At 43.2% G+C, this 21,100-nt stretch overlaps 1 protein-coding gene across 2 annotated transcripts in view; it reads right to left on the bottom strand.

The window, feature by feature from the left end:
* Positions 1-21,100, bottom strand: part of Epha4 (EPH receptor A4) — a 134,207-nt gene that overhangs the window by 23,932 nt on the left and 89,175 nt on the right. For both annotated transcript variants that reach the window (XM_016009883.3, XM_006972130.4), the window contains exons 6-8: positions 3,312-3,436; positions 1,973-2,132; positions 859-970 (exon numbers count right to left, since the gene is read on the bottom strand). In XM_016009883.3, coding sequence (XP_015865369.1) covers positions 859-970; positions 1,973-2,132; positions 3,312-3,436 — 397 coding nt within the window. The remainder of the gene's footprint in view (positions 1-858; positions 971-1,972; positions 2,133-3,311; positions 3,437-21,100) is intronic.

The raw sequence follows: 21,100 nt of genomic DNA, 5'->3' as shown, positions 1-21,100 counted from the left end.
ATTTCTTGGAGACATAACTCAACACTCTAGTCAAATACACCTACTTACAGACTTGGTCAAAAGAAATGAAGCCATTGACACACAGAGACACCATACAGAGCACAACATTGGTCCATGTTGTGTTATTATTAGAGGGAACAAATGGATCTCTGTGTACTGGGGTATTCTGGAAAGCAAGGGTGTGATCATGATATTAGGAAACATGCGTGACTAGTGGGCCTCTCGGGAAAACGCTCATGTCTGTTCATCACCCTAGGGTTGTTCCAAAGACTATGCAACCAAGCCATCACTACTTCTCACTCTCTTTTGAGTATCAAGGTACACCTTAACTGCACATGGGATAAAGACGCCGCCCAATCAGATTCTGAAAATGTTGACGGCATTTTCCGAGGGACGAGGAGGCACAGTGCTCATTCATATTCCCTACCATTCTTGTTAACCAATCATATGCGGAAGCGTCTAACTACGTTGCTGTGGTACCTAATGTGTCTATCACAGTTTCTTGCCAACAACCAACCCTTGGAGGCAGGCAATAAATAGCCACTGCTATCTTATAAAAGAAAACAAATACAGCTATCAAATGGCAATGCTCAATGTTGGGGCACAGAGTCCAGGCTTACTAGAGAGATAAACCTAACACCTCACAGCTCAATGCACCTAGAAACCCCCCATTGGCTTCCTGGAATCAGTTGACGTTTTCCAAGCCTCTCCATGGAGACGGATGACACCCAGTCCAGGAGGGATGAGGGATGATCAAAGCGAAGGGAACCCGGCACGCAAAAGCCGTTGGCTTTGTGTGGAGAAGACAAGAGTCTCCTTAGAAAACTGAGAAGGAGGAGGCCACGCTCCTGTCCTTACCTACGACTGATGACGAAAGCCGCGATGAGAATGACCACAAGCACCACACTGCCGGAGACGGACACCAGCAGGACAGTGGAGTTGGCTCCGTCTCCAATGATCCGGGAAGGCACTGGAATGACAATCACATGGGGGTCACATGGGGGGGGGGTCCTAAGAGAAGGAGCTTGTTAGCACATTCAGCTTCCTAAAGCTATCCATGCAACAGCATCTGCGAAGCAAACACCTCTGAACGCGCCCCAACCCCACCCCCACTTTTAAAAAAAAGTAGAGTCCTTTGTGAAAAAGACATTTGGAAAGTTTAAGAGGGACAAATAGTTTCCCATGTTCTACTTCCACACACAGCTATTAAAACTCAACCTATTAGAGTTGGGCTCAAAGCCACCTCCTCTTTATAGCCTTCCAGATAAAACCAAGGATGTCAGTGTCCTTTAAAGTAATCTCAACTTTCCTATCCGTCTTCTTCATCCTTATGTGATAATCTGTCAATAAGACCACTTTATATCTATAACAGATGTTGAAAATTCAGCCCCACCATCTTCTTATCAAGCAGGCCCAGTTTGGGTCAGTAATGAACGAGGCAGCATCTCTCACTCAGGAAACTATTGTCCAGTCAGCCATTCCAGCTCTCCAGGGAGCAAGACTTAATGTTTGTACAAAGGACTTAAAAACATACATGCACACTAATGACACGATTTAAACAGATTCCTAGAAATAAGTAGGGGAAAAAAATGGGTAATTTTGGTTTGTTCTTTAATCTTCTCAGGAAGAAAACTTTTCTTAATGTGAGGTGGCTACAGAACCCTCAATTAGTCAGGTTAGCAAACCCATTATTCATGGCTGGATAGAAGCTTCAAAAAGACTAACATTGACATCATTTTTCATTCATCGGAAGACAGATAAGAAACTATTATGAAAAATGTTCCTCTCCAAACAGTATGAAGGTTTCTAATAAGTAGACACTGGCTATCATCTTGTTTCATTGAAATGTCCAGAGCAGCCAAATGCTTACCTAGCCAAAAATTATACACAGCTCTTTGGATTCCAGTAGGGTGAGGCTCAACCTATAAACAAAAGCTTCTGGGAAGGGGTGGTGTCTGGGTGGTCTCCTTACCTGTGTTGGTAGTGACCTCCAAGGGCTCGCTGAAGTCTCCATAGCCAGCGGCAGTCCTGGCTCGCACGTGGAACACATAGGAAGTCAGAGGGTTCAGGCCTTTGATATCTGTGTTCCGAGCAGCCGTCCGCACTATGCGATAGCTTCGTTCATTCTGGTCCTAGACATTGCAGGAAGGTAAAAATGGGTGAAGCGGCAGAACGAGTCGCCTGAATCGAGGTAGGAGGCGGAAGCTAGTGACCTGATGCTGGATACATTCTCTAAGCCCTATGGTCCCTGAAATGCTCCGCGGTGTTTGCGGGCCTGAAGGCCTGGTGTCACTTTTTACAGACTCAAAAAATAAGGACAGAGTCCAGGGTCACTGTTGACACTGACGATTATTCTTATTTTTTGGGGTGTTGAGGATAAACCAATCTGATTTTGAAAAGAATATCATATGATGGTTGATGCCCTAAAATTATTAGTAGTAAATTGAACCAGCAAGCTGGTCTTTATTTCAGAGTCTCACCCCCTGTGCACGTCCTCCCAGTCCTCAGTGTACAGTAGACCAGGACACAACTGTGCACTGGAAACCATTACACCCATTTCTAGTCCTTCGACTCCACATACTGCATCCCTTAAGAAGGTCCCTTTCTGTCTGGAAAATGGCAAAAATATTGTAACCTGACAACAATCCAGTCCCCTTTCTGCTTCTATTAAGGAAGCCAATAAGCAATGCCTTTAATCCCAGCACTAGGGAGGCAGAGGGAGGTGAGTCTCTGAGTTCAAGGCTAGCCTAGGACAGCCAGGGCTACACAGAGAAACCCTGTCTTGAAAAGCAAAAGAAAAGAAAACAAAGCAAAACAAAAAGATTGCTCATTTTCAGGACAAGCTTGGATGCAAATAGCTCTCTTTAGAGACAAGTTATTTGCTGAATTAATGCCTTTCTATAAGGGGCTGAAGAATGTAATTTTCCTCACCCAGTTTCTGTTAAAAATCATCAAAACCCACACCTTCATTTGAACAGCAGTGATCTGCTTAAACATATCATTATTTTAGCAGTTATGAGTCATTCTCCATGATAGAAGGTATATAGATTAGGTCTTGATTTCTTTTACTAGAAAGAAAATATAATTATATTAGAACATAATGTGTGTATTGCAAGGTAACGAGCCAAACATTACATTTCATGATCAGATCTTGATGGGAATCAAGATGCATTTGATTTTGGTGTTTAGTGCTGTTTCATGATTTAGAAATGTTTAATGCTCGAAGAACAGAGGGGAAGAAATGGAAAGAAGGAAAGAGGAAGGAAAGACGAGGGGAAGGAAGTGAGGGAGGGAGAGAAGGGAAGAAATACCTTTTCATAATACTTGACTTCATACTCCAAGATTACTCCATTTGGTCGATCTGGTTCCAACCAAGCCAGAGCCACGCTGTATCTGGTGACTTCTTTAGCCTGGACCAAGGCAATGGATGATGGCGCTGTCAGAGAGAGAGAGAGAGAGAGAGAGAGAGAGAGAGAGAGAGAGAGAGAGAGAGAGAGAAGGGGCGGGGAGAACTGATGTTACTTTAGAAAGAAACATGTTTTAGGAACCATCCCTGAACGATTTCACTTTACTTCGGAGAGGTCCACGGAATTGCCTCTCTCCTCGCCACGTCGCCCTTCTGCGAACAAGCACAGCATTTTTCTTTACCATTCTCTCCAGACTTTGCTTTGTATATGGCTTGTCTTTGAAACATCATCTGTGAGGGGGCTAAGGACAGGCCTCAATGGATAAAGTTCTTGCTCTGCAATCACGAGGACCCAAGTTTGAATCCCCAGCACCCACAAGAAGAAAGCTGGGTGTAGCTGGCACTGATCTGTAAGCTTGGAACTGGGGAAGTGATGGAAAATGAGGAGGATACTGGATATCTTTTTATACTTGACATCATCCCGTGACCACTATCTAACACAAATACACACACACACACACACACAATCAACTGTGAAGTAAAGCATTGGTGAGTGACTCCATAAGTCCACAGGATTCTTCCCCTAGTATCTGAAAACACTCTTGCTATTGGGTGGGCTGTGGGTACAGGGCATGCTGCCAGCAGTGTCCATTTACAAATGCTGCCTCAGGGTGACCTCTCTTCAAACTCAGTAAGTCTTTCACCCGCCCCCAGGTGCTGATGCATCTTACTGATATTTAATTTTATACAATCAGTTGCTGTGGGGAATGCTGGTAGGCAAGGATTTATACACTTTCCAATATAAACAAAGGTACTGCTTAATTACAGTAAGACTTTTCCATTTAAACACGGCCATGCAAATAATGAAGAACACAAATAAAGCCACAATGGTCTCTCTGGACATAAATGACATTATGCAACCATTTTTACAAGAGTTGAAATTGTTCTTTGTGCCTGCTGAGTGGCAAACCTTCCTCTCCAGTGAGAGAGACATGAAAGCGGTCTTTTGGGGTATTTATTGGAGTGGGGATGGGGTGGGGGGGGTGCATACTTGAGATTTATAAAATCAGGCTGCCCAATGCTTGCATCTCTCCTCTGTGGTGCTGTCATCTCCAGCCAGCTGTTAGCAGCTCTGCTGTGGCAGACGCGGGCCAGTGCCAGTGTCCAATCCCCAGGGAGAAGAGGAAACTTTCACGAAAGCCTTCGTCTTATCTCACAAAGCTGGCCTGAAGTACCAGAGATTAGGGGACTTGCTAAATTGGATGCATATTCACGTTACTCCCCCAAACTGTGGGAATATGTGGGAATATGGGAATATGTGGGCTTCCAACACACAAATGCTGTCCTCCCCATACAAACCCCCCAGGGCCCACGGGACTGCCAATTCTCAATGCGGGAAGGAGTAAGTAAAATAAATTATCACCAGAACCAGAATATGGAAAGCCACCAGACCCGCCTGACCATATGGGATGTGTATCTTGGTGGCAGAGTGGAGAGGACAGGCCAGTCATAAAAGGAAGTCTCCATGACAGAGCCAATCTAGCACGGGTTGTCTCCTACACACAGATACTGACAGCCTGACATCTCTGTTAGGGATGCCGCAAGATGGAAACATACATTCAGACATCCCTCCCCAATGTTTCTCTCTCTCTCTCTTTCTCTCAGCTACTCCAGATTGGAACTCAGGCATAAACGCCACTGAAAGATACAGTGCATACACATGGTCTCCATCAAAGGCAAGGCCAAGGTTAGTAATGCCCAACTGGTTGAACAAAGCTGCATGCAGCAGACATATGGAAGCCACTGAACATCTGAAGAAAATGAAAAACGGAAATGTGCTCGTTAGATGTACACACATACACATACACATACACACACACACACACACACACACACACACACACACATGCGCGCGCCATAATTTTTTTTTTTCTGTACTGGTTGGCATAGAACTTTTATCCTATAAAATTCAAGAAACAACTTTCTTAACTGTAGAGGCTCAGAGAGGTAGCCAGGCTCAGAAGGCTGCCTGGCTATGAAAAGCCATTTCACTCCAGGTAATAAATATATTCCCTAAAAGAGCACTTTAGCATACACTCCATAAAAGGGGGCTCTTTAAATTCTGATGCTTGAGATTGGGAAATGAAATAGAAAAGCGAAGCCATTAGAGGAGAGGCAGCTTGGAAACAAATCAGAAAATTATCAAATGAACTTTCTCTCAGAAACAGTCTGGGTTAGATTCTGGAAAATCGACAGGTTCTTTGGGCAACAATTGCCTGTCTGGCCTCCGAGAGCGCTGCTGAACTAAAGCGGCTTCTCTCTGGCTAGGTCATCGGACATTGCGGCATGGGGAAATGAATCCATTTCAATTTTTGAAGTTGGAACAGCAGCCACCAAAGGGAATCTGAGCTCAGCTTGGGTGTTTGAAATTCCCGAGCAGGGAGCCAACAACACAATACAATCCCGTTAGCTAATAGAATATTCTTAATGCACACCTACTTGGAAAATTGATGTGCGCTGATGTGAAATAAAATGGACAGAGTGGATCTTGTCTGGGATGTCGTAAAACGCAGGAGAGAGAAATAGGAAAGAGAAACAAACACAATGGAAAAGAAAGACAAGGAAAATGATCGGATGAGGAAAGGAGAGTTCGGAGTTGATGCATGCCTCTGGTACCACCTACAGAAATATGGATTAAACAGCTCTAATTCACAAAAATTACCCCGGGATAGGACTGTCATATTTGAATTCTTTATTGAACAGCTGCTCTTGAGAGGTGTGTTTAAATGGGCACCGTGACAAAAGTTGTCCATGGCCAGGTGACTCCGGGAAACATACCCAAGTCAGGCATTTGAACATGCCATGCTCTCTCAGAAGAGCTTCGTTCGTCCTTCCCCTGGGAAGAACTCAGGCCTGAGAAAACTTCAGCTCTGCCATACTGCCATACTTTGGATAAGAGGCAACTTGGATGTCCTCCACATCATAAGCCACATATGGGCTCACCCCTTGCCTTTATCTATCCTGTTTCCAGTACAGCCTCCAACTCCACATCTGGAAGCCATCAGCTTGCCACGTGTGCCTGCCTGCAGCTCGTTTCCCTAGATGAGGTATTTGGCAACAGAACACCCCAATCTTGCTCTTAGCCCAGTGGTTCCCAAGCACTGGTCTTCTCATACCACCCATTTGCTGCCCACGCCTCCAACTTGTATCATGAATAAGCAATATTCTTCTGAAATACACACACACACTATTTATTTAAAACTGTTATCTTGGAAGAAAATTTCCCATTAATTTCCAATGAATGACAGATAACCATGAAAATATAAAATGTAAGTGAAACTATGTTATCAGCTTTCACTGGGCACTACTGCCTCCCCCAACTTTGTTAAAATGTGAGATTCGCCTGCATGAAAGAAATATTGAGGCTATCCCATCACTGCTGAGATCCTGACCTTGGCAAACTCAGAATTACTGAGGATGTTGAGGAGAAAACTAATTTGGGGGATTTATTAAGGCAATTCCTTCTTTTTTTCCCCCTTCATTTTAAGGCAATTCCTTCTTTTGTAACAACACAGGAGTCCTTCCCTAGGACCACTTTCAAGGTTCCCACCAGTATCTACCCACACTGCCTATTCCCAGTCCACTTAGAAATGCATTTTCTCTTTTTTGTTTTGTTTTCTCTGGGTAGCACAGGCTGTTCTGGAACTCAGCCTGTAGACGAGGCTAGCCTCGAACTCAGAGATCCACCTGCCCCTGTCTCCTGAGTGCTGGAATTAAACGTGTGTGCCACCATGCCTGGCCCATCTAGAAATGTGTTCTAACATGCCAAGGCTCTGTACCCTGCCAACAAAACTAGGTGAACAGATGAATCACAAAATAACATCAAGACCCCAACTAGAATTAAAAACAAAGCAAAACAAACCAATACTTAGTTCAAAACATGGAGATTCTAGCCATTGTAGTAATTTTAGTCCATATAAGATCATGTAGAAAAGTAGGTGACAGTTGCTGGCTGGTTTGCTTGGTGATCTACTCCCATCACCTTTGGGGACAGTTCTTCCATGGAAGAACTGAATTAGCGCTATGACTTTTTTTTTTTTTTCTGATCTCTTACATCGGGAATAGTGGAACACACCTAGAATCCTAGCACCAGGGAGGTGGATGGAGGAGAATCAGAAATTCAGGTTGAACTTTGCTATATAGTAAATCCAGGAACCAGCTTAGGCCACAAGAGACCCTGTCTCAAAAAAGGAAAGAAAAGGAAGAAAAAAAAGGAAAAGCTTGTGTGAGTGAGGAGGAAGTTAAGACAGGAAAGAGCGGACCTGCTGCGAAGAAACAAGATTCCTCTGCCTCTGGGTCGTGTGAGGAAGAACGTCAACAAAAGAAAAATAGGAAAAGATGGGAAAATCATTCAGTCCACGTGTCTTCAGTATTTTTCACCTAAATGGTTTAATAGAATGCTTAACTTTAAAAAAAATGGAGAAAACAAAGACCAAAATAAAAATACATCTCTTTGTAAAATGTGTTAGTTTCCGTCTTGGGCACAAGTCCCTTGCCTTTTCTCGAATGAAGGCTTTGTTAGTAAAGTACCTGCCTTCCAGGTACAGGCTTAAGCTGTTAGAATGCTTATTTTAGGGGCAGGTCTTACTTGGATTGCCACTCCATCCTTGGGGTTCAGGATGTCTGGCACATACCGTGGGTGGTCAATACATTTGAGTGAATAATAATGAACGAGATGTTAAAATTGATCCACTTTATTTGTGGACGGTGAAACGTTTCCTGAATATTAAGTGCCAGTCACGAGTCATCCTTCAAACTCTCCATCTGCACCCACCTCTCGTGACCTTTTGTGGGTTTAGTTTTGTCATTTAGTTTAACCAAGACATTGACAATTGGAGGTGAAGCAAATGACAATTCTAATTATAAGTGGGACCTCCGTTTCGGAGGTCCACGTGACGTTCCTGAACACTTTTCAAACACACAGGCTGTAAAATGTCATTCAAATGTAAGCTAACAGAAACCCAGGCTTCACTGCACCTGCTCCAGACATTTTGAGGGGACTGCTCTTCAGGCTGACAAAGGTGTTGACAGTTAGTTCGATGTCTCTCATCTGTACCTCTAAGATGTGTGCAAATACTTTGTCTGACTTCTTAATTGTGAGGACATGGATGAGATCCGCAGGTCATCTTCCAAAATCCAGAAGGTCCCCAGCATTCCATTACATTGGGTAAGACTACAAGGACTGCTGCAGACAGGCAGCTGCGTTGGGAGTCATCACAAGCTACCCTACAGCCCTGGGAACGTCCGTCCCCCAGGTTAGTGAGGCACAAGAGGGATCGAGAGCCCTCCCTCTGCAGTCCGGCATGGAGCGCCAACATTAAACATTTGGAACAGGCTATCTTTCCACACACTGATGCAAACCAGTATAATAGAGTAAAACCCTCAAGAAGATAAAAGTCAGCCACATTTGGAAGTTGACTGAATTGAGCTTTCTAATAGAAAACCTACATAAATTTCACACACACACACACACACACACACACACACACACACACACACACACACACACCAGTTATTCTGCATTCAGAATTTCACATATCCCTGGGAAAATGAGAATTCAGACTCTCTATTTGCTCTGTACCTGCAGATGCATCTGGTTGGAGATGCCGGCCACAAAGCCTTCAGAAGGCACATGTGGTTTCGTCTCCACGTGTGTGTTTTGGATAAACAGAAACTGCGTAGATTAGAGGGCTCCATCGTGACTCTAACAGTGGCACATTTCACCAGGAGGAAGAATGACAGGAGGGGCTTTGATGTCACACAGAGGTGGCTCCCTCTAAGAACATGGTAAATTTAACTTTCTTTGGTTCAAAGCTCAGCAGTTCTCCTCGCTCCCCACTGATGTGAATACTGCAATTTTCTTTTATTCGCTTCCTCAATGACTTGCCATTAAACACCTACAAGTCATTTTACTGCCGCAGTTTGGTGCTCGTGACACCCGAATGGGATGGGGAAGAGAAAAGGAGACAAGGAGAAGAGATACAGGCAAAGATATACCTTCTGGGCTGCACCATTGCTTTCTTGAGTCCAGCCAGCATCATGGGCTATGAATGAGAAAACTGTTTGGGGGGATTAATATGGTAGAGAAAAGAGCTAAAATTACCCAGTTGCTTTTCATTCCTGACTCAAATTATTAGTGTTGGGGCCAGGATGGTGGTGGTGGATGGGGCAGGAAATAAACAGAAACAATGCAATGTCTCCTGCCTGTGGGTAAGGATGAGTGAAAACAGCCTACGAAGTCTAGAAGCCTGAATAGGTGGATGATGATGCTACACTGGCCATTGTCTGGAAAGAAGATGACTTGGCCACAGCAAGGGGACCTTTCTCTTTCCCTGGAATCCAGATTTAAATAGATGATGTTTATCCAAACGGCCTTTTCCTCATGGGAAAAATAAACCCAGTTTATAAATATCTCTGCTTTATTCAAACAGCATATTTAACTTTAATTACTTAGAGCTTAAGGTGGGTTTTGTTCACTCTTTTCTTTCTCAATTCAACACCACGGCTCTGATTTGCTCCTTATCAAAGGTTTGTGCATTTTAAAACGCTGTCAAGCATCAAAATTAAATGCTTCAGAGCACTAATGATATCCTTGTGATTAAGGGTTTTGCATCTCGGAGATGCTAAGAACTCTGGTACTAATATTAATTGCTTTCTCCCACATTCAAGGAGAGAAAAGAATTTCTCATCATGGACTCAGCAATATCTATGGCACCAGGAGCTAACCATTGAGTACTTTCTGTACACTCGGTTTTCTGGTTTTGTTTTTTTAAAAATACTATTCTTCTTGTAGTGTTTCATAGTGCCAAAAGCTTCACACACGTGATGCTTGTCGCACATTCAATCAGTTGGACTAGCTTTGCTGTTTTTCTCCACAGCAAAATCCTTAGAAAACCCAAGCACCTCAGGATCCACTGTGTAAGAATCCTACCCTACTCCCCACAGCTCTTAAGTCATAAGTTACTATGCCACATGAGCACATTATCGTTTTGAAACTAAGCAGCTGGGCTTGGTGGTACTTATCTGCAATCCAGGCGACCAAAGCAGGAAGACTGCCCTAAGTTCAAGGCCATCCTGAGCTTAGTAGTTTCAGATCAGACTGAGTTATAGTGTGAGACCTGTACAAAGACCACAACAACCATCCGAAATTAAAACAAAAACAACTAAGCAAAAGAAACAGAAAAACAAAAGCCGGGACAGCTTTTGTTTTTCAGTTTGACGAAAAACATACAGCTAAAATTTCAGCCAAAATCTTCAGATGAGTCTCAATGCAATGACATTTATTTAGATTTAAATATGGTTGGATCCATATGGATTAATTTTAAACTTTGAAAGATAGGAACATTGCATCTTTTCCAGACAGTGGTTTTTCTGAGGGTAGGGCAGCATGCATTTTCAACAAATACTACAGTATAAGCAGCGCATGAGAATGTTTATCAAAGGGTGCAACTGAGCCATGCTTCCAAGAGTTTGGAGAATCTGATTTTTGGAACACTAATAATACTTTGATTTAAGTGCTCAGACTTTGCAGAGGCTTTCAGTCATTCTTTATTTTTTGGCTTAATGTGGCATCAAAACTTTATAAGGTTTTCTCCTCCCCCGGCCCCCCAAGAGGTGGGCAGCAAATTATTTTCCACCAACTCTTTACGGAAAGCCATCAGTAAAACTTTAGGTGACGGGACTTGAAGCTCTTCTTAACTTTCATGTAAAGCGCTTGTGTGCTGCAGTGGGCGGTGTAGAGATACACACTCCCCCTCGTAACTGTTCAGAGATGTGAGTTCCCTTTACCCAAATAGCTGTTTCAAAGATGGAGCTGCTCAGCCAAAACCGCATTCCTAGACTTCTTTGTATCCAAGGACGATCATATGACTGAGTCTGAGGCTATGGAATTTGGTTGAAGTAATTACTTATTTTCTAGACTCACTCATGAATATCTCCCTTGTGACTCTCCATTCTCTCTCATCTGTAATCTGCCAGCTGGAGGTTGATGCCAACCTCAGCCTCTCCTGGAGTCCCCATGCCAACTCTCCCCACATCACCACCGACTGAATGGGACTTCAGTAAGAAATTATGTTTTATTGCAGTAACCCGCTTGTGGACATTGAGGGTTGCAGCAGGTGCCCGCTGGAGTGAAGTGGGGGCCATCTAGCCAAAAAGACATTTTCATAACAATGAACTCAAATGAAGTGTAGTGTACTGTGGCCAATAGAAGATTGATCTGTGGTCCGGAGCCGCCAGAATGGTGTCCAGGTTCCTTCCAGTTTCCTGGCTATGGATGATGGGTAGATCTGCACTCATTTGTGAGGAACTGGAGCATGCTACCATGAGGTGAGCCAGGGCCAGTGGCAGAGGCTGTGAGGCTCTTCAGGGACACAGGTCACCGCCACGAGCCTTTTTCCAGCGGGCTCAGCAAAATGACAAAATACTGGGCCAAGGGATTCGGCAGAGCTTGTATTCGTGGGAAATGGGAAAGACAGTGGCCTTCTTGGATGAGCTTTTCTTTGTTAGAAAGGAAGTAATTTAGTCTCCATTGTGCAATTAGCAGCTGACACAGTGGAAGACTTGGATCCATGTGGGTACGAACTGGGCATAAGAGAAAGAAAGGTTGCCTTCCGCCTTCACGGCAGGCCATTTACACACACACAAAACACCTCTCCACCCTCCACTGCTCTTGGAAGTAGCTATAGTATATCACTCCTGCGTTTCAAATTCAGGAATTCCAGCAAGGAGACATAATTTGCCAAGTGCTATCAAACAAGTTAAAAACCTAAGTCCATCTAACTTCAAATAGCGGATCCTCCCTCTACACCACATTGACTGTAGTTAGACATGATGAATCCACAGCGGGCAACAGTGATGGAGCATGCTTTATTCTAAATGTCTGGCATGAATTAACTCATACCCACCTCATGAAATAGATACTACTATTATCCCATCATATAGATGAGGAGAATATAGGACAAAGAGTTGAACTTGCCTCAAGGTAATTCTGTGAACTGGTGAATTTCAAAGCCATGCACTAGAACTCACCTTCTCATCCACCAATCTATAGAAAGCATTGCATTTCCTTTCTGTTATTGTTTGAGTGGGAAATATGCCCCCACAGACTCATGGGAACATTTGCTCCCCAGTGGCTGTAACATTTGGGAAGAATAGACAAACTTTGTTACTGAGGCCGAGTCATCAAAAGATGGTGGCTAGAGCCAGGTCTTCAAGGTAGTTCTGGCTGTCCTGTAACTCTCTCTGTAGACCAGGCTGGACTCAAGCTTGGAGATCCACCTGACTTTGAAGGCCGGCACCACCATGCCCATTTACTGGTGAGAGATTGTATATTGGAAGGCTAACCTTCCTTTCCACAGTAACAGCAGCAACCACCATGAAGCCAATCATCCCAACGTCAGCTGTATATTAGATACAGGGCTTCCCATGTACAACGGCAGTTGCCTGAACGCCCAAGTCATCGGATATGGCCTCTGTTCACATTCAAATCCGAATGCTTTTGATGTTGAATCACCTCATGCTGAACTAACTCAAAGAACTGAGAGAAAAATAAAACAAATAAAATCATAATATAAAATCAAATATAATATAAAAGTAATAGTATCTGGAGTTAGGAAGGGTAAGAGGTACAGGGCAAGTTTTTGAAAGGTTTACAATATTCTACTGTTCTGAGCATTGGTCCAGGTGATGGTTAAACAAGTGTTTTTTTGAGACAATTCAACGGCTATATATTGGAATACTGTCTGCTTTTTTATATTTATGTATATATTTTTCATGACAAAGAGATCATAAAACAAATAGTGTACAGGTAGTGAATTACTGCAATTATCGTCAGAAAGATTCATCCAAAATCCTTGGTAAACCTCCTTGGGTTGGGAAAAAGTTAAGAAAGAGGCAAATTTTGCAAAGTGCAGTTTCAGTGGTTATAAAAACACTGTGCTGCCAGGTGGCAGTGGCACACGCCTTTACTCCCAGCACTCGAGAGGCCTCCAGAGGCAGGTGGATCTCTGTGAGTTTGAGGCCAGCCAGGACAGGCACCAAAACTACAGAGAAACCCTGCCTTGAAAAACCTAAATTAAATAAATAAATAAATAAATAAATAAATAAATAAATAAATAAATAAATAAGCAAACAATACACAATGCTGTCAAAATCACACTTGGGTCCCTGCTCTTGGTGATGAAGAAAATTGCATTATCATTTCATTTTTAACAGACACTATTTTAAGCGCCACCACAGGGCTGGGCCTAGAATCGCACGTGACAGCTCACAGGGAATCCGTAAGGGGTTGCCTGTGCCTTTCCCTGCTCCAGGATCTTTATGCGTGCATCGAGTATGTCCACAAATGCTTGTTTTACTTTCTGCCTGTTTCTTAAGAGATTTGTTGGTGCATTCTGACAAGTATAGGTCAAGACTTGCCAATAGAAACACCACAGGACTCCATGTGTATATTTCCTGCTAAGTCAGAATGCCAGTTTGAGGCAACAGGAAGACAAGCCTTCCCACTTGAGGGTCATTTATAAGAATTTGCCCGAGCAAGACAACTGTATTAAGATAAGAACACGGTAAATCTGGCCACCGCAAAACAGCATAATTCTTTTTTTTTTCCTCTCCCTGATTTAGATGCTTCTAGTGAGATGGATGTTCATGCTGGGCTTTCCTAGATTAAAGAATTATTGAGTATTTCAACTGTTCTGTGTATGACTTGGATAGAGACCCCCTTGTCAAAGCCAGGTCCTCAGTGACCCACGATGCCCTCCAACATTCATTTGGAATATGTAAGGAAAACCTCTTGTACTGAGCAGCCAGGGGAGGGAAGAATTAACTGCTACACACCAAGGCTCTATTCCGTCAACTGTCAGCTCCACTGGGGAGCCCTGAGTCTTCCAAGGCTGCAAACTGAAAAGCTGGCCCGCGGGCTGCGGGTTCGCTTTGTTTCCCAGACAGCTGCTAATCGGGCCGACAATGCTGCAACATTTAGCTTCCTGACATCCAGAGCATCTAGACTGGTCCTCAATTAAACATGTTTTAATCACCAAACCTCTAAACGCCAACATGATAGATGTACTCAGTAAATCTTCGCTCCTGCCTGCTGCTTCCCACACTCAAATTTCCACATTTATGCACGGAGAAACTTGAAAGCCTGCTCCAAAAACTGACCGATAGAGTCCTCTGTTCATGCACGTCTATCAGCTACTCTCCATTTCTTCCTTCTATAAAGCCTTTCCATAGAGGTAAGGCGTTGAACATTCGCCAACACCTTCAGTGTCAGTAAATAGATCAACCACGTTGTCATTTGGATTTTTTTTTGAAGTGTGATAATTAATTCAGGGAGAGTTGTGGCTTTGCCATTTGCTATAGGGATATTTGAATCATCTGTGAAGGAGGAGGAGGAGGAGGAGGAGGAGGAGGAGGAGGAGGAGGAGGAGGAGGAGGAGGAGGAGGAGGAGGAGGAGGAAGCCAGTATATAAACCCAGAAAATCTCCAGGGTCGGTCTTACTGATATTAATAGTCTCAGGCCAATGCCCGAGTGAAAGTAAGTAATGATGTCTTATTCTTCTGGATTCAAGTACTTGTAACAAGAGAATCTGTGTTGGCTAAGTCTCCTGTAATTTCATTCTTTGATATTCTATTTTGTTCTATTGATTTTTGTTTGTTTGTTTGTTTGTTTGAGAAAAGGTCTTATGTAGCTCAGGCTGGCCTCACGCTTGCTCTGAAAGAGACAACCTTGAAGCCCTGATTTTCCTCCTTCTACCCCCGTGGTGCTGGGATTGCAGTTGTGTACACCACCGCACCCAGACCATGCTTTGAAATTTACTGATAAAGGGCTGATAAAGGGGTCGCATGTGACTTTTCATATTGGCGTTCATTTTACCGAGACATGAACATAACCTTATATTTTCTATCAAGTATCATTTGTAGCTATTGTTATAAACAACCCTAAATAAAGTACCAATTTTCATAAATGGTATGCAACCCTAGAGGAAAATTGAAAAGAAAAGCTCAAAGACAAGAGGCATCAGTCATTCTGAGTTATTGGAAAATTTGATTCTTATTTCCTATCTCTTGGTCTAATGGGGCCCATGAGAGACATATGCAATGTTTACAAGGTATTGGGGGGGTGCCTGCTCAGTGATTTGACTTTCTTGACTTTCAAGGGAGACTGAATGTGTCACGAACTACTTCATTATATCTGTCTCAGAGATGGGCCACTGTCTTCCAAGTTGAAACACTAAGAAGTCAGTTAGTGTCAGTTATGATGTGAGCACCTGTCCACAAAGACCTGGACTGAGACCAATCCCATTAACATAGTCACTCATGGCTGCCAAATGGCCACACTTTGGATCACTTAGGATGTCGTCCACATTCAGAAAGGTGACCCAAAGGCAGCAAGGTCCAGAGCCCCATTAGTCATCTTCGAGGCCATCCAATTCCCCATCCCATATATATGATGTATGTATCTGGAAGGCAGAACCTGCTTTCTAATGGTCATCTTAAGAGATCAAAAAAGCTACTCACAAAAGTCAGGGTTACTCTGAACTGAGAATGAGTCCCTTTACCCAAACCTTTAAACTCTATTTTTTTTGTTAAACACATCTCTCTCTCTCTCTCTCTCTCTCATTGCATTTGAAGTACATTGTCTGAAGACAGAAAATTCAGACAGCACTCTTTGGAAAAGAATTAAAGTACAACACTAAATTGTAGGACAAAGAATATTACAGGGCCCTACTGTCTCAGGAAAGATGCTGGTGAATCTTTCCTTGGCAAATCGAAGTGTTTTCTCTATGTGGAAGCTTTCCAAGCCCAAATGTCACTTGGCTTACAGAAGCATGGGGCGGAAAAAATGATGACTCTGGATAATAACGTGGAAATGAAGGACAAAGAAAGTGACGGAATGGGTGAACAGGAGGTCTGAGGGTTTCTCTGGGTAACAGCCCTGGCTGTCCTGGAACTCACTCTATAGACCAGACTGACCTTGAACTCACAGAGATCTGCCTGCCTCTGCCTCCCAAGTGCTGGGGTTAAAGGCATACGCCATGGCCCGGAAAGAAGTCAAATCTTAGTCCCTCTCTTTGATTCCACAGTATGGAAGTCTAGGGAAGTTCTAAACACAAAGGATTGAATATTTATGGGGCAAAAGCTGTGACACAGACATCCACTTTCCACGCCGTTGTCTCTCCTGCTGTGGTAGACAGGGCAGAATGGAGCCACCAGTGGGTGGAGAAAGAGACAGGGACCTTTGCATTAGATTATAAACAGCTCCTTTTGAAAACGGTTGCTCTGTATGGTCACCATATGCTACGCTCTCCAAAAACCACAGCCGTGAAATGGTCTTCCAGCCATCCTCACATCTGAAACTTTATCTTTTGGACAATTCTCTTAAAAGGCTATATTACAGGTTAGCAACAGAAGAGTCATTTATGAGAAGGGATTTTAAGCTTGGGAATTGGCAACCACAATTTTTTTTTTTTTAATATTTGGGGTATCAGCCAGAAACAGAATTATGTGTGCCAGATAGTTTAAACTCCTACATGCAGTATAAGCTCTGAGCGGAAACAACAGAGCCATTAAAATTTAAAATGTTATTAAGGCCAATAGATGTCTTCAACTAGATCTGTGCTTAAGAATTCAAGATGACTTTTGTAGTCATAAAATATAACAAAGGATGCATTAGGAAAGCCATAACGGTTTGGGATTTTTTTTTTAAAAATGGGTGTGTGTGTGTCACAACACCGCTCAAGAACCTCTCTTTAAATACAATTTCCTGAAGTGTGAAATTTCCTAGATCCAGCTGGAAGGACCTCATTAGAACAAGATCTCACCTAGAAATATTCCCCCAGCACTGTCACTAAGAAACACATAAAGCCCAGCTCCAGTGTGCTGGGGTAAGTTATTATACATGGCTTCTGAGATAGGGGAGGAAGAGAAAAATGCACTGTGCAAAGAGAAGCTCTAGCTCAAATACGCTTTGAGAAATGAGCACTTATATTTCAAGGACTTCTCCAAATAATAGCCTGTTTTTGCATTCTGTGAAGACTTCTAATTGCATTGTCTTAGGCTCTCTCTTAGGTGACTTCTCTGTGGTGGAGTAAGTTTCAAATGGAAGTTGTAAACACCATTTATGGCTTTAAAATTCTCTGTCCATGCTTTTTTTCCCCTCATGAGAGGACATCCTTCTCCTAACATCCATTGTCCAGGGTTCTGTGGTTGGTGAAAAATGAATCAACAGAGACCCACCACATTCTATAGTGCTAACTAACCCTCCATTTTAAGTGAAAAGAAATGAGTTAGTGGAGTGCCCCAAATCCAGAATTGGAAGAATACTTTCTAGGACGTTCCCTCAAGCCTTGCTCTTGGCTTGAGGATCCTAGGAACCCTATAGGCTCAGGATAGGTTCACTGGGCTCCAACACAATCAAGGCCTCCATTCTACACTCGCAACATCTGGGATCCCCAGTAATTTTCAGAGCTAAAAATAGTCCTAGGCTACCTTAGTGGGGGAAGCTAATGCAAGCCTTCTGCTACTAGCACCTTTGAGAGCCTGGCTTCTTTCTATGGCCTTAGCTAAGGGTACATGGATGAAGCTGTGTTTCCATCTACTTCACCTTATTACGACCCAAATACACACTTAATCACCCTCCCACCAAAAGAGTTGATTCCACAGACGGCAGATTTACTGCCTTGCACCGCCTTATCCAGACAAACACGAACCCTCTGGGGAGCCATAGTGAGCTGTCCCTTTTCCACGTGTGTTCTAATGGATGGATCTTACCCAAGTGTGCTACATCCTGGGAACCTGCCGGTGGCAGGTCCTTATTTAGCTCTCATTGAGAGACTGAAGCTGCCTCCCAAATGTGGATGCATATGCCACAGACCAAAGGTTCCTGTGAGATCTTCTTAAAAACATCCATTCTGCAACTTTCACCCAAAAAGGTGCTTTTGAAAGTGCGCCTCAGACTCCGAGGAATTTGTCCATCTATGGTATCGTTTGGGAACTGCAGAATAAAACCAGTTGGTACACTCTTCCTTGCCTTTCTGAGTCAAGTCTGCCAACTTGAGAAAGGGAGCAAAACAGCACAAATGTGTCAAGGCACTGGAACTTTCTCCATAATACATTTTATAGAGGCTATATTTCAGTAAGTGGCCCCCTACGTTTTATTATAACAAAACACAAAAGATGGCTCAGTAGAGACTCCGGTGTGTAAGGCTTAGCGATGAACCCATCAGGTAAAGGATCTTTAAGTTTAAGTGGTTTGCCTGCTCTCTGTCTATACAGTCACTAACACTGACCCTCCTATTGTAATGGGTTTGGCACAAATGAAGATGTTCCTCTGTGCTTAAGTTTATCTCACTAGTCCACTATTTTAAAAGAAATGGGACCCCCCACCCCCATCCCACACAAACACAAGGACTCTCCTGCTGGGAGTAGAAAAGGTGACAGCCAGAGACTTCACACAGGTCTAACAACTTGTCAGACCACCTTATAGGATGGGACTGAAGGCCAGACAAAGAAGGATCCCTGGTAGGTGGGACCACACCTTTACTGCACTTGCTCAGATGTGGATATTGACCCCTACTGAAACTTTCATCTTGCTTCAAGACCTTGAGGACAGACTAGGGAGTTTGCTGGAACTCTTTTTCCCTCCTCCCAAAGAGGCCACATTGAATACATTTCCTTTTCCTACTTAGCAGTATTGATTTGGCTCTTTCAGTTGGTTTATTGAGCATGGATAGCCAGACCTGGCTTGGGACATTCACGGGTTTTGTCCTTAAAGTTCGAAAACAATACACTGAAGCAGAGCGTCACTGATATTTCTCAATGAAAACCACCTTATTCATGAGCACAAATGTGTGGCCCTATCTTTCTTTTGTCACTATTGTACATCTGAGAATGATCACTGTACTTGGGCACAAGTCAAGAAGGAGAGAGAAGGTTCATGTGTTGAGGGCATTGGAGCCAGGTAGGCACCATGGAAAGGCTAATTAGATTTTTTTAATGTTCCAACACTAAGGCTTGCTTCTCTGAACAAATTACAAACCTAAGACAGTACTTTCAGATCTACTTGAGACCATATACAATATTTTCCTGAATAGCCATACCATGACTCATCTTGGGAAGACATGGGTAAGGATTCCAATGAATCCCTGCAGACATTAGATCTCAAAACAGGATTAGTCCTGACTATTTAGAGATATCAGCAGGGGGTTAATGGAAGCTTTGATAAAGTTTCTCTGCATCTTTTCATTGATGTTCAATTGCAGACGGGACTCTGGAGTCTCCTTTGGCTACTCCAAGGAGATAGTGATTAATTGTGCTGGTTGGAAGGACACCTAGAGAGAGTAGAAGCCAACCTAAAAACCCATGTGAGCCCTGCCCTCTTCAATCTATCTCAGGCAGGCATTTATTTTTCGGATCTCTTGATGGCTTCTCCAGAGTGTACAGGTTGGCAGTGGAGCTCCATGTAACAAGCACAACACTGAGAAATGAGAAAGCAGAATTAGCCTGCCAAGAGCATGCAAGGGGGTGGATTTCCCATCTCAAAGATGAACACGTGTGTATATTTATGTAGGAAAGCAAATGGAGTTAAGAAAAACAGTGTTCTCTGGCTTGGCTGCATAAATAAAAAGCAACGTCCATTTTCTGAGAATGAAATATTTACCTCTCTAAACAATGAGAACTTTCACTCATACACAATAATTACCACTGGCGCTGTAGATAGTACCATTTGTCTATGCTGCTCAATCAACCTTGAAGTTAGATAATTTAGTAGATTCCTTTGGAAGGCTTTTCATTTTTTGTCCTCATCAGACCTCATAGTACCAACCATGAATATAAATCCAGAAATCCTGGCTCCCTCCCCCTCCCCACTGCAAAAAAAAGCTATATTTTATAGAATTGCTCATGTACTTGATTTTAAAATTATAATAATGAACGAATATGTAGACTTATTAATTACAGTGGAGACAACAATATTCTATGGAAATAAAACTGTTTTTTGGTATTAAGTTTAAATCAAGAGACTTTTTTTCTTTAAAAAAAAATTGCACTGCGTGTTTTTCAAATACACATTTCATAAGGACCAGGAGCCTGTGGCTGGAGCAGAACTGTTAATGAGAAAACCACAGCCTGGCTTCTCTGAAGCCTGTTGTGTGCTTGGTCAAGCTTATAATTATCCAAGCAAGCAAAGGTCTCTCACTAGCCACCACTTCTGCACTCCTAACATTACACACCAACAACAAAGGATGCGCGGACAACATATCGGCGCAGTCTCAGTGGGATTTCTTTACGATCCGAGTTCCTTGGGAGAGCTCACTAGTTCTGTTGCTTGTTTTCCCCTCACATTTTGTCGGGGTAAGGAAAAATAACTTGATTTCCTGGAGATCAAAGCAAACAGGAAATCATCTCAGTGAGAGGATAACATGAACAATCAGAGCATGTGATTATCGAAGACGCCAAGTGGTCAATGATGCAGACCTTCAAGAGAACCAGGAGCTCTCAGAATGGCTCCGGGAGGAGAGGCTGATGACTGGAGTTCAATGCCTGGAACTCATATAAAGATGGAAGGAAAACACTGACTCCACAAAGTTGTCCTTTGTCCATGGCATATGTGCGCCCCCCCCACGCATGCACACA

The sequence above is a fragment of the Peromyscus maniculatus genome, chromosome 13 (genome assembly GCF_049852395.1).
Source record: "Peromyscus maniculatus bairdii isolate BWxNUB_F1_BW_parent chromosome 13, HU_Pman_BW_mat_3.1, whole genome shotgun sequence".
NCBI classification, from domain to species: Eukaryota; Metazoa; Chordata; class Mammalia; order Rodentia; family Cricetidae; genus Peromyscus; species Peromyscus maniculatus.
The sequence above is the reverse complement of the archived record's forward strand: the minus strand, read 5'-3'. Positions and strand labels throughout refer to the sequence as shown.